Source organism: Pseudorca crassidens, chromosome 1, assembly GCF_039906515.1.
Source record: "Pseudorca crassidens isolate mPseCra1 chromosome 1, mPseCra1.hap1, whole genome shotgun sequence".
Taxonomy (NCBI): Eukaryota; Metazoa; Chordata; class Mammalia; order Artiodactyla; family Delphinidae; genus Pseudorca; species Pseudorca crassidens.
The window spans coordinates 91496955-91518202 of NC_090296.1; the positions used below are offsets into that span (position 1 = coordinate 91496955).

The window sequence follows — 21248 nt, forward strand, 5'->3', positions numbered from 1 at the left end:
GAAAAGTGTGTTTCCAGCAGAGGGAACAGCATATGGGAATGCCAAGCCAATAACCTCTATGAAATGTCAGATGGACTAAAGAACAGTGATTTGGCTGGTCAACCTTGCAGACTGCTTATGCTGGGCGCACACTGGTATGGTAGCCCAACGTCAAGTGCACTAGGCATCATGGGAATTCTATGCATCATTCTGTGTTCTCATACTCCTTCTGCAGTTATTACTGTGAAGGGGAGGAATCCATAGGTGCTCTGCCTAGGAAAGAAACCAACTCTATCAGTGTTCAATCTTTTGGCTCCATTTATTCTTAGGAACACTGCACTAAGTTACCCACTTAGTACTTGAAATGCTCTTGAAATGTCACCTTCAAGTGCCCAAGCACATGCACCCACTGAAAATGTAACATCTATACTCGGGCCAAATAAGGCTCATTAAGATGCCATTTTATGAGAACACACTTATTACCTACTTTGGATAGTAGAATCTTAACTGGAATTATTAGATAGGGTTTTTCTTCAGTGGGCACTTATAACTTTTATAATTATGTAAAAAGTCATTGAACAAATCTAATTTGACCTCCTGTTACTTTGTCATTCCAGGCTCAAGTGATTCTTCTGATCATTCTTCTCATTGCTATTGCAAACTTCTTCATTGGAACTGTCATTCCATCCAACAATGAGAAAAAGTCCAGAGGTTTCTTTAATTACCAAGGTACATATGACAAATAACTTGCTCTGCAATAAATGGTTCTCCATTGCCTGCCCCCATCACCATCCCCATGATTCCTACCCCGGCCACTGGAATCCCAGTGTGATCCAGGGAAGAGCCTGGGGTTGGAGTCAGGAGAACCAGAGTGAGTCTCAATCCTGCTGCAAACTGACATGATTGCTTCTCAGATTTTCCTGCCAAGGTGGGGGTGATGATAACAACTTCCTAAAGGGATTTTGAAAAGCAAGTAAGATAGCAGATGTTAAAGTGCTTTGGACACATTGTTGTCTCTGTCAAATAGTAGAAGTAGAAGTAGAGTGCATGTACAAGAAAGAGAACATAGCTCAGACAATGTGTCCAACCACTGAGAGCACTGAAGTCAAACACATTTTTTCTTCCTGCTAGAATTTTGTACCTTGCTTTCTTATAGCATTACCTAGTTGAGCATCACTGTCAGGTTTGCAAGCATAAAAGATTGTAGGACTTATTAATATAGCATCTGTGATAATGGCATGGCACTGGGCATAAATTTTGACTTCTCTCTTCTATTCTACTCTGCCTATCCACTCTTTCATATCTCTCCACTCTAGTTTACCCAAGAATCCACTGCTGAGGGTTTTTTACATTTCCCTTCATTATTTACTCGGTTGTCAGTATTTGTTCCCTTTTTATATCACATCACTTCTTTCTTCCTGATTCTTTTTCTTTGTAAAATTGTCTTGTTTGCTTTGCAAATCCTTTTCCTTTTGATTCTTTTTTTTTTTTTTTTTTTTTTTTCCGGTACGCGGGCCTCTCACCGCTGTGGCCTCTCCTATTGCGGAGCACACGCGCCGGACGCTCAGGCTCAGCGGCCATGGCTCACGGGCCCAGCCGCTCCGCGGCACGTGGGATCTTCCCGGACCAGGGCACGAACCCGCGTCCCCCGCATTGGCAGGCGGACTCTCAACCACTGCGCCACCAGGGAAGCCCTCCTTTTGATTCTTTTCCCTTCTTCCAGCTCCTGCTGTAATTTTTATGTTTTAAATTTTCTTTCCTTGTTTTTGCATCATCCTAGATTCTTTTGTTCATATTTTTCTTCCTTCCTTTTCTTTCTTTGTTTTTCTTCTACATTGTTCCTTTTCTTTTTTTTAAGTTTTTTTCTTTTTTTCTAAAACTAAGTAATTTTTTGGCTGCATTGGGTCATCGTTGCTGCACGCGGGCTTTCTCTAGTTACAGCAAGCAGGAGCTACTCTTCATTGCAGTGTGCAGGCTTCTCACTGCGGTGGCTTCTCTTGTTGCTGAGCACAGGCCCTAGAGCGCACGGCCTTCAGTACTTGTGGCATGTGGGCTCAGTAGTTGTGGCTTGCGGGCTCTAGAGCACAGGCCCGGTAGTGCTTGTGGTGCACAAGCTTAGTTGCTCCGTGGCATGTGGGATCTTCCCAGACCAGGGCTCGAACCCATGTCCCCTGCATTGGCAGGCGGATTCTTAACCACTGTGCCACCAGGGAAGTTCCTGTTTCCTTTTCATTTAAATAATTTGGTGACAACCTGTGGGATGTTATTATTTTATGACCAAAGCTCCTCTCTCTCTCTCTCTCTCTCTCCATATATATGTATTATATATAAAAAGAGAAAAAAATATATATATATAGTCTCCTATACATGAGAATTTGGTATAAGGATCTAAGATCCAACTCTAGACACAGGGGCAGGGAGGTTAGTACATTAGTAAAAAAAACTCTAAGATAGCCTCACCCATAAGTTTCTCCTACAATGTTTTTTAAAAAGGCATAGAAAAGCAGTGTGCTGATTAAGGTGCATATATAAGTGAGAATGTAGCTGTATGTGTGTAGGGCAATGTTGTGTGGTATATTTGTGAGTATGCCAGTAGGGTCATGAGAGAATTTTCCATTTCCTTCTTTTTCAATCTTCTAGATTCAAAGAAGGTAGACAGCATGGGTCTCTGTTTGCATGAAAATTATTGATTTTTCAGGGTATGTCCTAGAGATCTAAAACCTTCTGACATGTACTTTGACTCTTGGCAAATATTGACATGAGGTTCATCAGCAGTACACCAATATCTTCAAGCTCATTCCATTTAGATTATAGGGACACTTTGCATTTAGGGCTATAGAAGCCAAATGTAACTTTATCTCCTACCTGTGAAGAAAGTCTACATGATAATTTTCTCATTATTTGTGTTGCAGCATCAATATTTGCAGAAAACTTTGGGCCAAGCTTCACAAAAGGTGAAGGCTTCTTCTCTGTCTTTGCCATTTTTTTCCCAGCAGCAACTGGGATTCTTGCTGGTGCCAATATCTCGGGAGATTTGGAGGTATGTTGTTTCCTCTGCTTTGTAATTCTGCGAGGTCATGGTGCACTTGGGCAGGACAAGGAGCTATAGACATCAGCAGTGACCATGTCTCTCTATAGATTTCAAAACTGTAAGATTTCTGCAAGGTTTCCTATTTATTTAAAAGTTCTCTCTTTAATGACACATTTTACTGCCAAACTATCCTATTCCAGATAGTTCTTCCAAGTCTTATTCAGTGATATCAGAAGGACAGAGTATATTGACAGTGTGTCATATTTCCAACAAAATGAATATAATTCAGTGAAAAAAGAAATATCAGAACCGGGCTTCCCTGGTGGCACAGTGGTTAAGAATCCTCCTGCCAATGTAGGGGATATGGGTTCGAGCCCTGGTCTTTGAGATCCACATGCCACGGAGCAACTAAGCCTGTGAGCCACAACTACTGAGCCTGTGCTCTAGAGCCCATGAGCCACAACTACTGAAGCCCACGTGCCTAGAGCCCATGCTCAGCAACAAGAGAAGCCACTGCAAAGAGAAGCCTGCGCACCGCAACGAAGAGTAGCCCCCGTTCGCTGCAACCAGAGAAAGCCCTCGCACAGTAACAAAGACCCAATGCAGCCAAAAATAAATAAATTTATTTTAAAAATATATCAGAACCACCCTTTCTCTTTTAAACACATAATGAATGGAATATTCAAGAAAAAACAAAACCAAATCACTTTATTACTGAATACTTATGTCATTAAATTCAGAGGTACATTCACTCATTTAATAGGTATTTATTTAGGAGTCTACTCATAATATTCTATGTTAAGTACTGTAAGGAGCATTGTATTAGTTAGGATATTAGTTTCAATGTTTTATAAAAGGCCAAGAACAGTGACCTAAATAAGACAGAAGTTTGTTTTCCTAGTGCGTAAAAATTCAAGGCCATAGGCCATCTACTGGAATAAGAAAGGTCTGCTCCAAAAGGTAGCCCAGAAAACCCAGAAGACCTCTCTAGTATTACCATTACCTTGGGGTTTGCCCTCATCTTCAAGGTCCAAGATGACTGATCACTTCCAAAATCACATTCCAGTCCATAGGAAGGGGGTTAAGGAAGTAGAGAGCAAACAATCACTTCCGTTGACATTCCATTGACCGGAATTTAGTCTCTGTGACCTTACCTAGTTACAAAGAAGACTGGGAAATGTAATCTCTAGTATGTCACCAGATAAAATTTTAGGGGGTTCTAGTATTAAAAGGAGGAAGGTGAAAATGTATATTAGAGGACAATAAATAGTCTCTACCACACGTGAAAAAAAGTAGAAGACACAGGTTTTACCTCAATAAGTTTATAATCAACTTTGGAAGACAAGAAATATTTGCAAGAGTCATCAGGAGATAGGTATAAATGAAAACTGAAGGCATTTTCCAAGTTCATTATGAAATAAAAATAATGAAGAAATAATTACATTAGGGATGATTTTCTCAACAAAGTAACTTTTGAGCAGGAACTAAAAGCAAAGGCTGGATACTGACAACCGGTCAGAAAATATAAGGGTATTCCAGGCAGAAAAAACAAAAGAACAGACAGGAATGGGAAAACTGTGGGACAGTAAGGAGTCTCTCACAATTCAACTGGAGAAGCCTTGACGGGCTGAGTAACCTTATAAGTTAAGGAGAAAGGCTGTTGAAGGGACCTGAGCGAGAGAGGCTTACCCTAGAATATAATCCCATGAAAGTGGGGACTTTGCCTTTGGATTTGTGCACTGCTGTGTCCTTGGAGCTAGGAAAGCTTCAAAAAATATTTATTGAGTGAATGAATAAAGCCATTTAGATTTGTTATATTAAAGACCGCAGTGCCATGGTAAATTCTTTTTGTTTTTTTTAACATCTTTATTAGAATATAATTGCTTTACAACGGTGTGTTAGTTTCTGCTTTATAACAAAGTGAATCAGCTATACATATACATATATCTCCATATCTCCTCCCTCTTGCATCTCCCTCCCACCCTCCCTATCCCACCCCTCTACGTGGTCACAAAACACCTAGCTGATCTCCCTGTGCTATGCGGCTGCTTCCCCCTAGCTATCTATTTTACATTTGGTAGTGTATATATGTCCATGCCACTCTCTCACTTCATCCCAGCTTACCCTTCCCCCTCCCTGTGTCCTCAAGTCCATTCTCTATGTCTGTGTCTTTATTCTTGTCCTGCCCCTAGGTTCTTCAGAACCATTATTATTATTATTATTTTTAGATTCCATATATATGTGTTAGCATACAGTATTTGTTTTTCTATTTCTGAATTAACTTCACTCTGTATGACAGACTCTAGGTCCATCCACCTCACTACAAATAACTCAATTTCGTTTCTTTTTATGGCTAGGTAATATTCCATTGTATATATGTGTCACATCTTCTTCAACCATTCATCTGACAATGGACACTTACGTTGCTTCCATGTCCTGGGTATTGTAAATAGAGCTGCAATGACTCTTGCATTACTCTTTTTGAATTATGGTTTTGAATTATGGTACATGACTCTTTTTGAATTATGGTTTTCTCAGGGTATATGCCCAGTAGTGGGATTGCTGGGTCGTATGGTAGTTCTATTTTTAGGTTTCTAAGGAACCTCCATACTGTTCTCCATAGTGGCTGTCTCAATATACATTCCCGCCAACAGTGCAAGAGGGTTCCATTTTCTCCACACCCTCTCCAGCATTTATTGTTTGTAGACCTTTTGATGATGGCCATTCGACTGGAGTGAGGTGATACCTAATTGTAGTTTTGATTTGCATTTCTCTAATGATTAGTGATGTTGAGCATCCTTTCATGTGTTTGTTGGCAATCTGTATAACTTCTTTGGAGAAATGTCTATTTAGGTCTTCGGCCCATTTTTTGGAGTAGGTTGTTTGTTTTTTTGATATTGAGCTGCATGAGCTGCTTGTAAATTTTGGAGATTAATCCTTTTTCAGTTGCTTCATTTGCAAATATTTTCTCCCATTTTGAGGGTTGTCTTTTCATCTTGTTTATGATTTCCCTTGCTGTGCAAAGCTTTTCAGTTTCATTAGGTCCCATTTGTTTATTTTTGTTTCTATTTCCATTTCTCTAGGAGGTGGGTCAAAAAGGATCTTGCTGTGATTTATGTCATAGACTATTCTGCCTATGTTTTCCTCTAAGAGTTTTATAGTGTCTGGCCTTACATTTAGGTCTTTAATCCATTTTGAGTTTATTTTCTGTGTATGGTGTTAGGGAGTGTTCTAATTTCATTCTTTTACATGTAGCTGTCCAGTTTCCCCAGCACCACTTATTGAAAAGGCTGTCTTTTCTGCATTGTATACTCTTGCCTCCTTTATCAAAGATAAGGTGACCATATGTGTGTGGGTTTATCTCTGGGCTTTCTATCCTGTTCCATTGATCTATATTTTTGTTTTTGTGCCAGTACCATACTGTCTTGATGACTGTAGCTTTATAAGAGTCGGAAGTCCAGAAGCCTGATTCCTCCAGCTCCGTTTTTCTTTCTCAAGATCACTTTGGCTATTTGGGGTCTTCTGGTTTCCATACTAATTGTGAAATTTTTTCTTCTAGTTCTGTGAAAAATGCCAGTGGTAGTTTGATAAGTATTGCACTGAATCTGTAGATTGCTTTGGGTGGTATAGTCATTTTCACAATGTTGATTCTTCCAATCCAAGAACATGGCATATCTCTTCATCTGTTTGTATCATCTTTAATTTTTTTCATCAGTGTCTTATAGTTTTCTGCATACAGATCTTTTGTCTCCTTGGTAGGTTTATTCCTAAGTATTTTATTCTTTTTGTTACAATGGTAAATGGGAGTGTTTCCTTAATTTCTCTTTCAGATTTTTCATCATTAGTGTATAGGAATGCAAGAGATTTCTGTGCATTAATTTTGTATCCTGCTACTTTACCAAATTCATTGATTAACTCTAGTAGTTTTCTGGAAGCATCTTTAGGATTCTCTACGTATAGTATCATGTCATCTGCAAACAGTGACAGCTTTACTTCTTCTTTTCTGATTTGGATTCCTTTTATTTCTTTTTCTTCTCTGATTGCTGTAGCTAAAACTTCCAAAACTATGTTGAATAATAGTGGTGAGAGTGGACAACTTTGTCTTGTTCCTGATCTTGGAGGAAATGATTTCAGTTTTTCACCATTGAGAATGATGTTGGCTGTGGGTTTGTCACAGATGGCCTTTATTATGTTGAGGTGAATTCCCTCTATGCCTACTTTCTGGAGGGTTTCTATCATGAATGGGTGTTGAATTTTGTCGAAATCTTTTTCTGTATCTATTGAGATGATCATGTGGTTTTTCTGCTTCACATTGATTGATTTGTGTATATTGAAGAATCCTTGCATTCCTGGGATAAACCCCACTTAATCATGGTGTATGATCCTTTTAATGTGCTGTTGGATTCTGTTTGCTAACATTTTGTTGAGGATTTTTGCATCTATTTTCATCAGTGATATTGGCCTGTAGTTTTCTTTCTTTGTGACACCTTTGTCTGGTTTTGGTATCAGGGTGATGGTGGCCTCATAGAATGAGTTTGGAGGTGTTCCTCCCTCTGCTATATTTTGGAAGAGTTTGAGAAGGATAGTTGCTAGTTCTTCTCTAAATGTTTGATAGAATTCGCCTGTGAAGCCATCTGGTCCTGGGCTTTTATTTGTTGGAAGATTTTTAATCGCAGTCTCAATTACAGAGCTTGTGATTGGTCTGTTTATATATTCTACTTCTTCCTGGTTCAGTCTCGGAAGGTTGTGCTTTTCTAAGAATGTGTCCATTTCTTCCAAGTTGTCCATTTAATTGGCATAGAGTTGCTTGTAGTAATCTCTCATGCTCCTTTGTATTTCTGCAGTGTCAGTTGTTACTTCTCCTTTTTCATTTCTAATTCCATTGATTTGAGTATTCTCCCTTTTTATCTTGAGTCTGGCTAATGGTTTATAAATTTTGTTTATCTTCTCAAAGAACCAGCTTTTAGTTTTATTGATCTTTGCTATCGTTTCCTTCATCTCTTTTTCATTTAGTTCTGATCTGATCTTTATGATTTCTTTCCTTCTGCTAACTTTGGGGTTTTTTTGTTCTTTCTCCAATTGCTTTAGGTGTAAGTTTAGGTTGTTTATTTGAGATGTTTCTTGCTTCTTGAGGTTGGATTGTATTGCTATAAACTTCACTCTTGGAAATGCTTTTGCTGCATCCCATAGGTTTGGGTCATCGTGTTTTATTGTCATTTGTTTCTGGGTAGTTTTTGATTTCCTCTTTGATTTCTTCAGTGATCTCTTGGTTATTTAGTAGCATATTGTGTAGCCTCCATGTGTTTGTATTTTTTTTTACTGTAATTGATATCTAGTCTCATAGCATTGTGGTCAGAAAAGATAATTGATATGATTTCAATTTTCTTAAATTTACCCAGGCTTGATTTGTGACCCAAGATATGATCTAACCTGGAGAATGTTCCTTAAGCAGTTGAGAAGAAAGTGTATTCTGTTGTTTTTGGATGGAATGTCCTATAAATATCAATTAAGTTCATCTTGTTTAATGTATCATTTAAAGCTTGTGTTTCCTTATTTATTTTCATTTTGGATGATCTGTCCAATGGTGAAAGTGGGGTGTTAAAGTCCCCTACTATGGCTGTGTTACTGTCGATTTTCCCTTTTATAGCTGTTAGCATTTGCCTTATGTATTGAGGTGCTCCTATGTTGGATGCATAAATATTTACAATTGTTATATCTTCTACTTGGATTGATCCCTTGATCATTATGTTGTGTCCGTCTTTGTCTCTTGTAATACTATTTATTTTAAAGTCTATTTTGTCTGATATGAGAATTGCTACTCCAGCTTACTTTTGATTTCCTTTTGCATGGAATATCTTTTTCCATCCCCTCACTTTCAGTCTGCATGTGTCCCTAGGTCTGAAGTGGGTCTCTTGTAGGCAGCATATATATGGGTCTTGTTTTTCTATCCATTCAGCCCATCTATGTCTTTTGGTTGGAGCATGTAATCCATTTACTTTATAGCTAGTTATCAATATGTATGTTCCTATTACCATTTTCTTAATTGTTTTGGGTTTGTTATTGTATGTCTTTTCCTTCTCTTGTGTTTCCTGCCTAGAGAAGTTCCTTTAGCATTCGTTGTAAATCTGGTTTGGTGGTGCTGAATTCTCTTAGCTTTTGCTTGTCTGTAAAGGTTTTAATTTCTCTGTTGAATCTGAATGAGATCCTTGCTGGGTAGAGAAATCTTGGTTGTAGGATTTTCCCTTTCATCACTTTAAATATGTCCTGCCACTCCCTTCTGGCTTGCAGAATTTCTGCTGAAAGATCAGCTGTTAACCTTATGGGGATTCCCTTGTATGTTATTTGTTGTTTTTCCCTTTCTGCTTTTAATATTTCTTCTTTGTATTTAATTTTTGATAGTTTGGTTAATATGTGTCCTTGTGTGTTTCTCTTTGGATTTATCCTGTATGAGACTCTCTTTGCTTCCTGGACTTGATTAACCATTTCCTTTCCCACATTAGGGAAGTTTTCATCTATAATCTCTTCAAATATTTTCTCAGTCCCTTTCTTTTTCTCTTCTTCTTCTGGGAGTCCTATAATTCGAATGTTGGTGCGTTTAATGTTGTCTCAGAAGTCTCTGAGACTGTCCTCAATTCTTTTCATTCTTTCTTCTTTATTCTGCTCTGCGGTAGTTATTTCCACTATTTTATCTTCCAGGTCACTTATCCATTCTTCTGCCTCAGTTATTCTGCTATTGATTCCTTCTAGAGAATTTTTTATTTCATTTATTGTGTTGTTTATCATTGTTTGTTTGCTCTTTAGTTCTTCTAGGTCCTGTTAAACATTTCTTGTGTTTCCTCCATTCTATTTCCAAGATTTGGATCATCTTTACTATCATTACTCTGAATTCTTTTTCAGGTAGACTGCCTATTTCCTCTTCATTTGTTTGGTCTGGTGGTTTTTACCTTGCTCCTTCATCTGCTGTGTGTTTCTCTGTCTTCTCATTTTGCTTATCTTACTGTGTTTGGGGTCTCCTTTTTGTAGGCTGCAGGTTCATAATTCCCGTTGTTTTTGGTGTCTGTCCCCAGTGGCTAAAGTTGCTTCAGTGGGTTGTGTAGGCTTCCTGGTGGAGGGGACTAGTGCCTGTGTTCTGGTGGATGAGGCTGGATCTTTTCTTTCTGGTGGGCAGGTCCACGTCTGGCGGTGTGTTTTGGCATGTCTGTCGACTTATTATGATTTTAGGCAGTCTCTCTGTTAATGGGTGGGGTTGTATTCCTGTCTTGCTAGTTGTTTGGAATAGGGTGTCCAGCACTATAACTTGCTGGTTGTTCAGTGGAGCTGGGTCTTAGCATTGAGATGGAGCTCTCTGCGAGAGCTTTCGCCGTTTGATATTACATGGAGCCAGGAGGTCTCTGGTGGACCAATGTCCTGAACTGGGCTCTCCCACCTCAGAGGCACAGGCCTGACACCCGGCCGGAGCACCAAGTCCCTGTCAGCCACACTGCTCAGAAGATAAGGGAGAGAAAAAGAAAGGAAGGAAGGAAGGAAGGAAGGAAGGAAGGAAGAGAGAAGGAGAGAAGGTGAGAAGGAAAGAAGGAAAGAAGGAAAGGAAAGAAGGAAAGAAGGAAAAGAAAGAAGGAAAGAAAGAAAGAAGGAAGGAAGGAAGGAAGAAAGAAAGGAAGGAAAATAAAGTTATTGAAATAAAAAATTTTAAAAATTAAAAATAAAAAAATTTTTTTTAAGTAATAAAGAAAAAAGAAATGAACAGACAGAACCCTAGGACAAGTGGTAAAAGCAAAGCTGTACAGACAAACTCACACAAAGAAGCATACACATACACACTCACAAAAAGAGAAAAAGGAAAAAAAAATCTATATATATATAAAAAAAAGGGAGGGAGCAACCAAATCAATAAACAAATCTACCAATGATAATAAACTCTAAATACTAAACTAAGATAAACATAAAACCAGAAACAAATTAGGTACAGAAAGCAAACCCCACGTGTACAGTTGCTCCCAATGTCCAACGCCTCAATTTTGGGATGATTCATTGTCTATTCAGGTATTCCAGAGATGCAAGGTACATCAGGTTGATTGTGGAGATTTAATCTGCTGCTCCTGAGGCTGCTGGGAGAGATTTCCCTTTCTCTTCTTTGTTCCCACAGCTCCTGGGATTCAGCTTTGGATTTGAACCTGCCTCTGTGTGTAGGTCACCTGAGAGTGTCTGTTTTTCACCCAGAGAGGACAGGGTTAAAGGAGCAGCTGATTAGGGGGCTCTGGCTCACTCAGGCCAGGGGTGGGTGTGTGTTTGGGGGGGGGGGGTGGGTATGGAATGCAGGGTGAGCCTGCAGCGGCAGAGGCCAGTGTGACATTGCAACAGCGTGAGGAATGCCGTGCTTTCTCCCGGGGAAGTTGTCCCTGGATCACGGGACCCTGGAAGTGGCGGGCTGTACAGGCTCCCAGGAGGGGAGGTGTGGAGAGTGACCTGTGCTTGCACATAGGCCTCTTGGTGGCTGCAGCAGCAGCCTTAGCGTCTCACACGCATCTCTGGTGTCCGTGCTGATAGCCGCGGTTCACGCCCGTCTCTGGAGTTCGTTTAGGCGGTGCTCTGAATCCCCTCTCCTCCCGCACCCCGAAACAACGGTCTCTTGCCTCTTCAGCAGCTCCACACTTTTCCCGGGACTGCCTCCCAGCTAGCTGTGGCGCACTAACCCCCTTCAGGCAGTGTTCACACAGCCAACCCCAGTCCTTTCCCTGGGATCCTATCAAAGCCCAAGCCTCAGCTCCCAGCCCCTGCCCACCCCGGCGGGTGAGCAGAGAAGACTCTCGGGCTGCTGAGTGCTGGCAGGCACCAGTCCTCTGGACGGGAATCTCTCCTCTGCACCCCTGTTGCTGTGCTCTCCCTCCGTGGCTCCCAAGCTTCCCTCCCACCCCACCCCCAGTGAAGGGACTTCCTAGTGTGTGGAAACTTTTCCTCCTTCACAGCTCCCTCCCCAAGGTGCAGGTCCTGTCCCTATTCTTTTGTCTTTGTTTTTTCTTTTGGCCTACCCAGGTACGTGGGGAGTTTCTTTCTTTTTTTTTTTTTAACATATTTATTGGAGTATAATTGCTTTACAATGGTGTGTTAGTTTCTGCTTTATAACAAAGTGAATCAGTTACACATATACATATGTTCCCATATCTCTTCCCTCTTGTGTCTCCCTCCCTCCCACCCTCCCTATCCCACCCCTCTAGGTGGTCAGGTCTGAGGTCTTCTGCCAGCGTTCCGTAGGTGTTCTGTAGGAGCTGTTCTGCATGTAGATGTATTTCTGATGTATTTGTGGGGAGGAAGGTGATCTCCATGTCTTACTCCTCCGCCATCTTGAAGGTCTCTCCATGGGAAATTCTTGAGCAGAGATATGGCATAAAAAAATAGTATGCTAAGGCTCAGAAAAATTAAGTAACTTGTTCAAAATGATTCAAGTTGTAAGCAGTACTGCTTAGCCAAATTTAGCTCTGGACGTTGAGCTTCTGGTTTCTCCGATTTGGAAAAGTATCAGAGGTCACTGATATACATTTCTGTAAACTGTAAGACCACATTTAAATGAAAAAATATTGTGCTTTCTTTAGACGTCTCAGAAACAAGTTTTTATTATTAGATGCTTAGTAGTCAGTTCACCTCAACCAACACGTATTACTTATACCAGGCACCAGAGAAGCGAAGAAGAGCTTGCTTGATCCTTCTCTCAAGGAGCTCATGGTCTAAGAGAGAGACAGGTTAACTCTATATGAGTCATAAAAAAACAAGAACAAAATCTTGTGCAAGGGAAAGATGAAACAGTAACTGCCTGTCCCCAAAGAAGTAAGGGAAGTCTTTCAGAGGAGGGGACACTCAATCCAGATTTGAAGGGATGAATAGGAGTTCATCAATAGGACAAAGAAGGGAGGGACATTTGGAACAGTAAACAAGGACCGTAAAAAGGCTCAGAGAAAGATGCTGCTGATGGAAATCATTTTATGTGTGGAGTGGGGTATGCAAGTAAAATCTTTTCATCAATATATTAATAAACATATTTATAAAGGAACTTCTATGTGTCCTAGGCACTCTGGGAGTAAGCAAAGAACTACAGGATATCCCAATCTAAAAAAAAGGCAAGGCTTAGAATTTCCTTTATCCCAAGATAAGTGTTAACTTGATTTAGGATTGCTGTATTAGTGAAGAATTTTATTTATCTATCAATCTGTACTGAGAAACCTCTGACTCTGAGTTTACATTGTAAAGAAAATGAGTTTACATGTAAAGATGTCCTATCATGATTTTTAGGGCACATGTGGTCATAATATTGTTGTAAAAAGTTGCATTTTTTCTATTTAAAAATACTTTGGTGATTTTACAATTAAGTTTAACTTTTAGCACATACGTTACTGTATACTGTCATGTAGAACTCAGAAATCCTTTAAACTACTGACAGTGGAGTTTGGCTATTATCCCACAACTAGCTAGAGACACTAAGTAAGTTAGATCAGAGAGTACCATGATTAGATACTCATTTTAAAGAGTTTGTGAGGGATGGATTAGAGGGTGGGGGGTGATAGGTAGGGAGACCAGAGGCAGAAGATCAGTTAGAGGATATCACAGTAGTCTGGAGAAGAGATGACATGAGCCTGAATTAAGGCCATGGCAGGGAAAATGGATCAAAGTGGTCAGCTTTTGTTAGAGTTAGGAGAGGAAATGGAAAGGATTTTTTTTTTTTTTTTTTTTTTTTTACTATGATCTGCTGCAGGAAAACATTATATATCACAACCAAGTGCCTACATGCAAAAATTTCTCCGAACAGTTCAATACTTTATTACAAATGATGTCTCCTGATATTTTCACATCAGTTCCTTTCTACTGTATTCTTTTCATGCTGGTTGTAACCTAGTGAATTGATTCCATGGTGAATAGAAGCTCAGATTTGGCCATTGGGGTTGAAATGGCGGAAGGACATCAGAGGTGAGATGTCTAATGGGCAGCTACATTTACGAGTCTAGAGCTCTGGAAAGAAATTAGGCCAGGACTGGAAGCCATGGCATGGATGAGTCCATTCAGATCTGGGTAAGAAGGAGGAGAGAAGCAGACCAAGGTAGCACCCAGGGGATATTCAAAATATAAATGGTAGAAAAGGAGTCCACAGAGAAGAAAAAGAAAGAGCTAAGAGGTAGGTGAACTCAAGAGAAAGTCAAGAGAGGAGAATGCTATGAGAAGTAATAATTAACATGATCAAAAGCCAGAGTGGTCAAGCATGTTAAGGACTGAGAGGTGACCACGTGTTGGGAAGTGGCAAGGAAACTTCAGAACTTATAGATAATGTTTCTTTCTGAGAGTGAAACTAGAACATATTAGATTCAGTTCAACTTAGTAAACATGTATTGTTTATACACTATGAGGGTATGCAAGACTCTACCTCTGCTCACAGCCTCAGAATCCTTCTCAAGATGGCTCTTCAGGCTGCCAGTGACAGTTAACAAGCATTAGCACAAGGGGATGCTACAAGGTTCCCATCCTGAACCTTCTATTTGTTAACACAGTATTGATGATCTGTAAATATGTGCCTGGGAGAGGATTTGGGAGGTACCCAGGTCTAATCAGGACAGTTAAGATGCAGTTTCAGAGATGTAAGATTAGGATATGGTTGACACTCAACCAGCAGCAATCTAGTAGACTGCACTCTGTCCTAAGGAAAAAAATAAAATATTAAATAAAGAAAGGTGAAGGAAGGTGAGCTTTTGGGTTACTGCTTGAGGGATGAAAATTAACATTTAGAGTGAAAACTAAGAATCTATGTCCTGAGCCCTGTCTAGGGGAAGTGTATCCAGAGCAGACAACGTGAGTATATGACCAGACATTAAGATATTGGCATCCCGATTTAGATCAGGTCAAGTTTGACCCTCGTGTTAAGTCCTAAATAAGTAAATTTAGAGCTTGTAGCAGATAGTTCTAAATATAAACTAAGTGTTCGTATTTTAGGTATAAGACTGCTGTCCATCTTCATACCTCTTTTCCTTTCTTCCCACTTAACATCAATTCTTCACATTTCACTCAGATCCCAAGAAATCCTTAATCAATAAAATAAAAATTGAACATACCATGAATGAGATTGAGTGGGGTCACTTTCAGCCATGGTTGCCTTCTTCTTCCTTCTATGTGCTACTCAGTTACACACACTTGCCACATTCTCTTTTTGAGACAGTAGTTTGGAATGAAGAGGTTGGATACGTCTGTATCAGAACAAACCAAGTGTGCAGATATTCCTACAAGGATGGGAAGGAATGAGTAATTACAGAGTGGCTCCATAGGACTGGCTTACTCCCCTGTGGGGGTAGATTTGCTTGGTTTAGTTAACATTTCCAGCTGTCAGGCTGTGTCTGCATTCACCATGAGTTGATTTTTCTGATGGATTTGATCAGCAGACTTAAGTTAACAAAACACAAAACTCAGACTTTGACTGCATTGATTGCTCACTTGTATCGATGAGTCTCATGACCTGTGGTGGGGGAACTGATGTCTACTGAGATTGTGCTTTCTTCAATTTGGTATTTATTGACTCCTGCTATATGCCAGCACTGTCTTTTATAAGCAGTGAATACACTAAAATCTCTATTTAATAATCCCTGTTAAGTTGAATTCTATTATTTAGAATTTTGCTGCTTGGAAATTGATTATTATATGATTTAGCCCCCAAAATAGGACATAAAGTGGTATATTATATAGGACGTGAGCTCAGCTCAGTGAATTTATATATATTTATGGGCAAGAGAAAAGCCCATTTTCTGGTAAAAGCTTAAATTTGCCTCTTTCTTTATGCCTGCTTATGGAAATTAATATCTCCCATTGTAGTTATTCCTGAACTAGATTCCAAATGGGAGATTTGAGGGATTGGAGAATTTAGCAGATCACCTTTTTGCTCAGTCAAAAGTAATTTTTTTTAAAGTAAGCCTAAGCTTAGTACAAAATAAATACACACACAGATATCGTCAATGTGCCGGGTATGTTTGTGTGTCCCCCCTAATACTTTAAGGTCTGATACATCTGCATGAAATTCACAGGAGATAAAGGGGAGGGGAAGGCAGTGGTGAACCAACCAGTCCACTTTTCTATAGAAACTCCCTCCTGGACGGTTATAAATCTCTTCTGTTCAGCACAAAGTTATACAGATTTCTTTATTCTCTTTAAACACCCTGCCTTTGTCCAAAAAGAACTGGAGCTCACCACTTTGCCATTTGCTTGATTTTTTCTTTAGACCTCGCCTCAGGAAGGGTAGCCTAAAATTTTCAAAATACAGAACTAACTCCAAGTGATGTCTGTTTCTTATTCCACTCTATCTCCTCATTCCTCCACATTATTTTTTCAAAGGATCCCCAAGATGCTATCCCCAGAGGGACCATGCTGGCCATCTTCATCACCACTGTCGCCTACATAGGAGTTGCTATTTGTGTCGGTAAGTTGTGTGTCTCTGGTGTCAGAATGCCAGAATTACAAGGGGTCCAGCTGTTTTTCATGTCAAGTGGGCTTTCCATGGAACATAAGTTGACATTTTTTAAATAGGCAACAATTTTAATTCCCTTCTTGGATGCTCTAGGAGTTTGAATGCAATTAAGCTGTAACACAGGTGTCTCTGGGTCAGGGATAGAGTAGAGGTAATCAGATTGTCATTCTACCCGAACACAGAAAGGATCCCATTTTGCTGCTCTAGGTGATGTTTCCACTGCCAAGGAAGCCACCATCTCCAGCACCCTCCTCCCTTGCCTTTAGGAGGCAGGTGAGGAACAGAGTAAGAGAAAAGAAGCCCAAAATACAAAACAACAATGACAAAAGCCTTAGGAAAGTACACAAGATACAGAATTGATGACTGTGTCTCCTTGCACTGCTGTCCCTAATATGGAAATGTCACTGTCACCAATTGGCAGGCAATCAGACTAGACCCAGCTGCCAGCAGTGTGGGCAGCCAGCCCCCACATCGCTCAGTGAGCATAAAATATGTGGATTTGCCTGCTGTTCTTTTTTTTAAAATTTATTTATTTTAAACATCTTTATTGAAGTATAACTGCTTTACAATGGTGTGTTAGTTTCTGCTGTATAACAAAGTGAATCAGCTATACATATACATATATCCCCATATCCCCTCCCACCCTCCCTATCCCACCCCTCTAGGCCATCACAAAGCACCGAGCTGATCTCCCTCTGCTATATGCAGCTGCTTCCCCCTAGCTATCTATTTTACATTTGGTAGTGTATATATGTCCATGCCACTCTCTCACTTGGTCCCAGCTTACCCTTCTCCCTCCCCGTGTCCTTAAGTCCATTCTCTATGTCTTCATCTTTACTCCTGTCCTGCCCCTAGGTTCTTCAGAACCTTTTTTACTTTCCATATATATGTGTTAGCATACAGTATTTGTTTTTCTCTTTCTGACTCACTTCACTCTGTATGACAGTCTTATTACTCAGCCATAAAAAGAAACAAAATTGAGCTATCTGTAGTGAAGTGGATGGACCTAGAGACTGTCATGCCTGCTCTTAAGCTGACTTTTGTTCCACGTGCTGCCTGCAGCCACACCTCCTCCTGGTTGGGGGTCACCTCAAGCTTATGCCATTATTGGAGAGGAAGGAATGTGGAACATTCAGAGAAGAAAACTTTTCTGTGCACACTCAGGAATACAGCTCCAGGCTGGACCACTATGGAAGCCCAGATGGCCATTTAAAAGGGCACATCCTGATTGTCCTCTGCTTACTATAAAGGAAATTGATAAAGTACATATATCTGGAGTTGGATTCTTCAGAAAAAAACAAAACAATTAACTTAGGTTCTTTCTTCTCTCACTGTCTCTTATTTCAAGAAATTGGATAATGTTGTTAATTGTATTGCTGTGACATTTCCAAGTTTAGTTACATGCAAAGAGATTTTATTCCAGTGCTTTAGGAAATTGACACATTTTTTAATGACCTTGAAATCACCTAAATTTCCCAAATGGTTTTACTTTCTCACACAAAGTAAGGAGGAAGAAATGAGTAAAGGAATAGACCTGACTTCAGAGATTCTTCTCCTTTATTGCTTCTTATGGGTAGAAAAATCTGTGTTCCTATACTTTTTCCAGGGTAAGAAGAGGATAGTCATGGGGTCCTGGGCCTGTCATTAGAGCAAATAATGGTTCATGGCTTGGCTTCATAGGAATTTGGGGAGTTCTACTATGCAGAAGTTAAAACACATGATTTTAAAAAGTCAGCTCAACATAAATGAACAATGCAAAAAGGTAAAATCTGAAATGGATAGTTTTGCTTGGTAACCAACATCCATACTTTCAAGTATTTAAGCAGAGGCTGGCAGGCCACTTCTCAGGGCTATATAAAAAGGATTCCTGCACTGATTATTTTAAATGGCTCTTTCAACTAAAAGATTCTACAAGCTTTAAGTCTTTCCCAGATTCAAAGAGCAGGAATTCCATGCCTATAATTGAGGGTTCCTATTAGTATCTGTTGCTGAGACGTCTCTTAAAATAATTAGTAAGGAATGAGAACTCACTCTGCCTGGAGACTGAAAAGCAAAATGAACAGTTTCATTGACTGGCATTTAGTTTGCAAAGTATTTATCCTTCAGGTAGTTCACAAAAGTTTATATATCACACCTATGTTCATATCTTTCAATAATCCTATCAAATACATAATGGCGAGATAACAGTTAGAAAAATTAATAATAACAGTCAGTGATTAATATATATATCAAGAATCTTTAAAAAGTTCATAACTCATTTTAGGGAATCTATCCTAGAGAAATGCTTCGAATTACAGAAGAAAGATTTTATGTGCAAAGATGTTCATAGGACTGTTTGTAATGGAAAATAACAGAAATACCCAAATGTATAAAAATAATAGAATAGACTGAGATAAATATTTGATAGGATGTTATTTGACCATGAATATTACCCAGGAAATCTTAATATTTTATCTCAAAATATTTTCTGTATCATTTAAACCATTAAAATTGTATAAGTAAAATTATAATGGTTTAAAAAAGTTATGCAAAGGGCTTCCCTGGTGGCACAGTGGTTGAGAGTCTGCCTGCCGATGCAGGGGACACGGGTTCGTGCCGCGGTCTGGGAAGATCTCACATGCCGCGGAGCGGCTGGGCCCGTGAGTCATGACTGCTGAGCCTGCGCGTCCGGAGCCTGTGCTCCGCAAAGGGAGAGGCCACATCAGTGAGAGGCCCGCGTACCGCAAAAAAAAAAAAAAAAAAAAAAGTTATGCAAGGAAAATCATTAGTTGAAAATAAGAGCTCAGTTCTCCTAATCACTAGAATTCAGTAATGTCATCCCTTGGGTCTCTCACAGATGAGAAAATAAATTCTTCTATCTGAAAAACTCCCAATCAGTAGCACCAACCCAGAAATTTGAATTGAATCAATATTATGTGCAAAGCACTGCTGAAAGGAAGGGAGTCTCAACCCCAAGTGTCTTCCAGAGGCAGGCAAAAAGCTAGGACTTAAACTACCCAAGGCAGCGGAAGCGGCAACCTCTTAGAGATAGGGGTCACTCCCAGGCCTCAGAGGATGGGAACTTCCACGTACCAGTCAGAGGAAGTGTTGACAATGAAGACAGGATAGGTCAAAGTAAACTAAGTATGTTTTCAGAAGAAAAACCTTAAGGGAGCAGAACCCTTCATATAAAGAAATGACAAGGCCTTCGTTGTTTTCCCAGGGGCCTGTGTGGTCCGAGATGCCACCGGGAGCGTGAATGACACCATCATTTCTGGGATGAACTGCAATGGTTCAGCAGCCTGTGGGTTAGGCTACGACTTCTCAAGATGTCGACATGAACCATGTCAGTATGGGCTGATGAACAATTTCCAGGTTCGAACCTCAAAAAATAATAATGTTTATTGCTACTGCTTCCATTTTTAGAACATCATGTATAATGAAACTTCTGACTCCCGCAACACATTGGTTATTGACTATTTCGAGTTCAGCAAGGAACAATTCGTGTGGGAGGAAAGGGAGTCATACAGGCATTCATTATGTGGTTACACTCACTGTGGTGGGGAGAGAACAGGCAGTTGTATGAATTGCGTCACCAGGGAAAGATTACCACCGCCATTATGCATCTTCCAATCAATTGTGTAAGATTTCCTGGTGAGGAGATGGAGAGACTTTGAGACTTTGATTAGCTAGCACTAGGAATGCATTTCATGCCTGGGCTTCAGCTCAGGAAAAGCCTCTGTTGTGGTCCTGGAGTGTGTGGAGGACAAAGCCAAGAGGGAAATTGTGAGTGGCAGTTGTGGGGAGGTAAGTGAGGGGGAAGGAACAAGGGAAGTTGGGGAAACTGTGGAACTTAAAACATATTAATTTGTCCGAATGACTGGTGAGCAGAGGGAGAAGCAAATTTGTCGTGAAGGCTTCATTCATCTAGTTTAACAACCAACAAAGAGAAATTAACTCAGCTGAAGTCATTATTCCAAAATATAACTTAAATTGATAGAATCTCATATGTCTCAGATCTAAAATTATGTTTAATGAGCACAGAAAAAGCAAAGGTTTGAAAAGCCTCTATGTGCAGGAAGAACAAGAAAGGTTAATGCCTTTAAAAAGATTGGTAAACAGCTGGGTCCCTCCTCAAACCTTATTAAAATACCACTTTCTGCTGAATAGAATTTCCCATTGTCCAAGAAACAGATGCCCAGAAAGGACAGAGGGGGAAAATGTTGTCAAAATCCTTGAAATCATTTCCCTGTTTATTCTTTACAGTATCTTCTGGATGTATTGTGGTGAGCATTTATTATTTTTATTTAAAAAAACAGAACAAACAATAACAAAGCCATTTCCATTTTGAAAAAACAATTATTAAGAACTTGAGAATGAAGCAGGGGAAAAAATATATGATTAGAAGCAATTAGCTTATTAAAGAGATTCCAAATCACAGAAAGTGGAAACGGAAGCATCTGCATAAAATTTTGGCTTAAATTTTTTTTTTTTTTTAACTCTCTGTTGGATGAGTCTACTTACTTGAACCTCTCTCCTCAAGGTCATGAGCATGGTGTCAGGGTTTGGCCCCCTCATCACTGCTGGCATCTTTTCTGCAACACTCTCCTCAGCCCTGGCCTCCCTCGTCAGCGCACCCAAAGTTTTCCAGGTGACAAAGACACAAGAGCATGTGCTTCTCCCCTCCTTCTGTTGCCACTGAACACGGATCAAGCTGAAATATCCATTCTCACCGGCAATCATTTTCTATCGCTTTCTGAAGCAGTTTAA

At 39.9% G+C, this 21248-nt stretch overlaps 1 protein-coding gene and 1 long non-coding RNA gene across 10 annotated transcripts in view; one reads left to right on the plus strand and one right to left on the minus strand.

Annotated features, from left to right (window-relative positions):
- Positions 1–21248, minus strand: part of LOC137228988 (uncharacterized) — a 132723-nt gene that overhangs the window by 36033 nt on the left and 75442 nt on the right. For 6 of the 8 annotated variants that reach the window (XR_010945489.1, XR_010945485.1, XR_010945487.1 and 3 more), the window contains exon 4: positions 15100–15264. This is a non-coding gene — a long non-coding RNA (uncharacterized lncRNA). Of the gene's footprint in view, positions 1–12050; positions 12733–15099; positions 15265–21248 lie in introns of those variants that run through there. The other 2 variants (XR_010945477.1, XR_010945474.1) reach the window with 2 other exon arrangements.
- The window catches only part of SLC12A1 (solute carrier family 12 member 1), a 91539-nt gene that overhangs the window by 22061 nt on the left and 48230 nt on the right, over positions 1–21248 (plus strand). For both annotated transcript variants that reach the window (XM_067746167.1, XM_067746161.1), the window contains exons 7-11: positions 597–708; positions 2892–3019; positions 16367–16451; positions 19702–19853; positions 21022–21129. In XM_067746167.1, coding sequence (XP_067602268.1) covers positions 597–708; positions 2892–3019; positions 16367–16451; positions 19702–19853; positions 21022–21129 — 585 coding nt within the window. The remainder of the gene's footprint in view (positions 1–596; positions 709–2891; positions 3020–16366; positions 16452–19701; positions 19854–21021; positions 21130–21248) is intronic.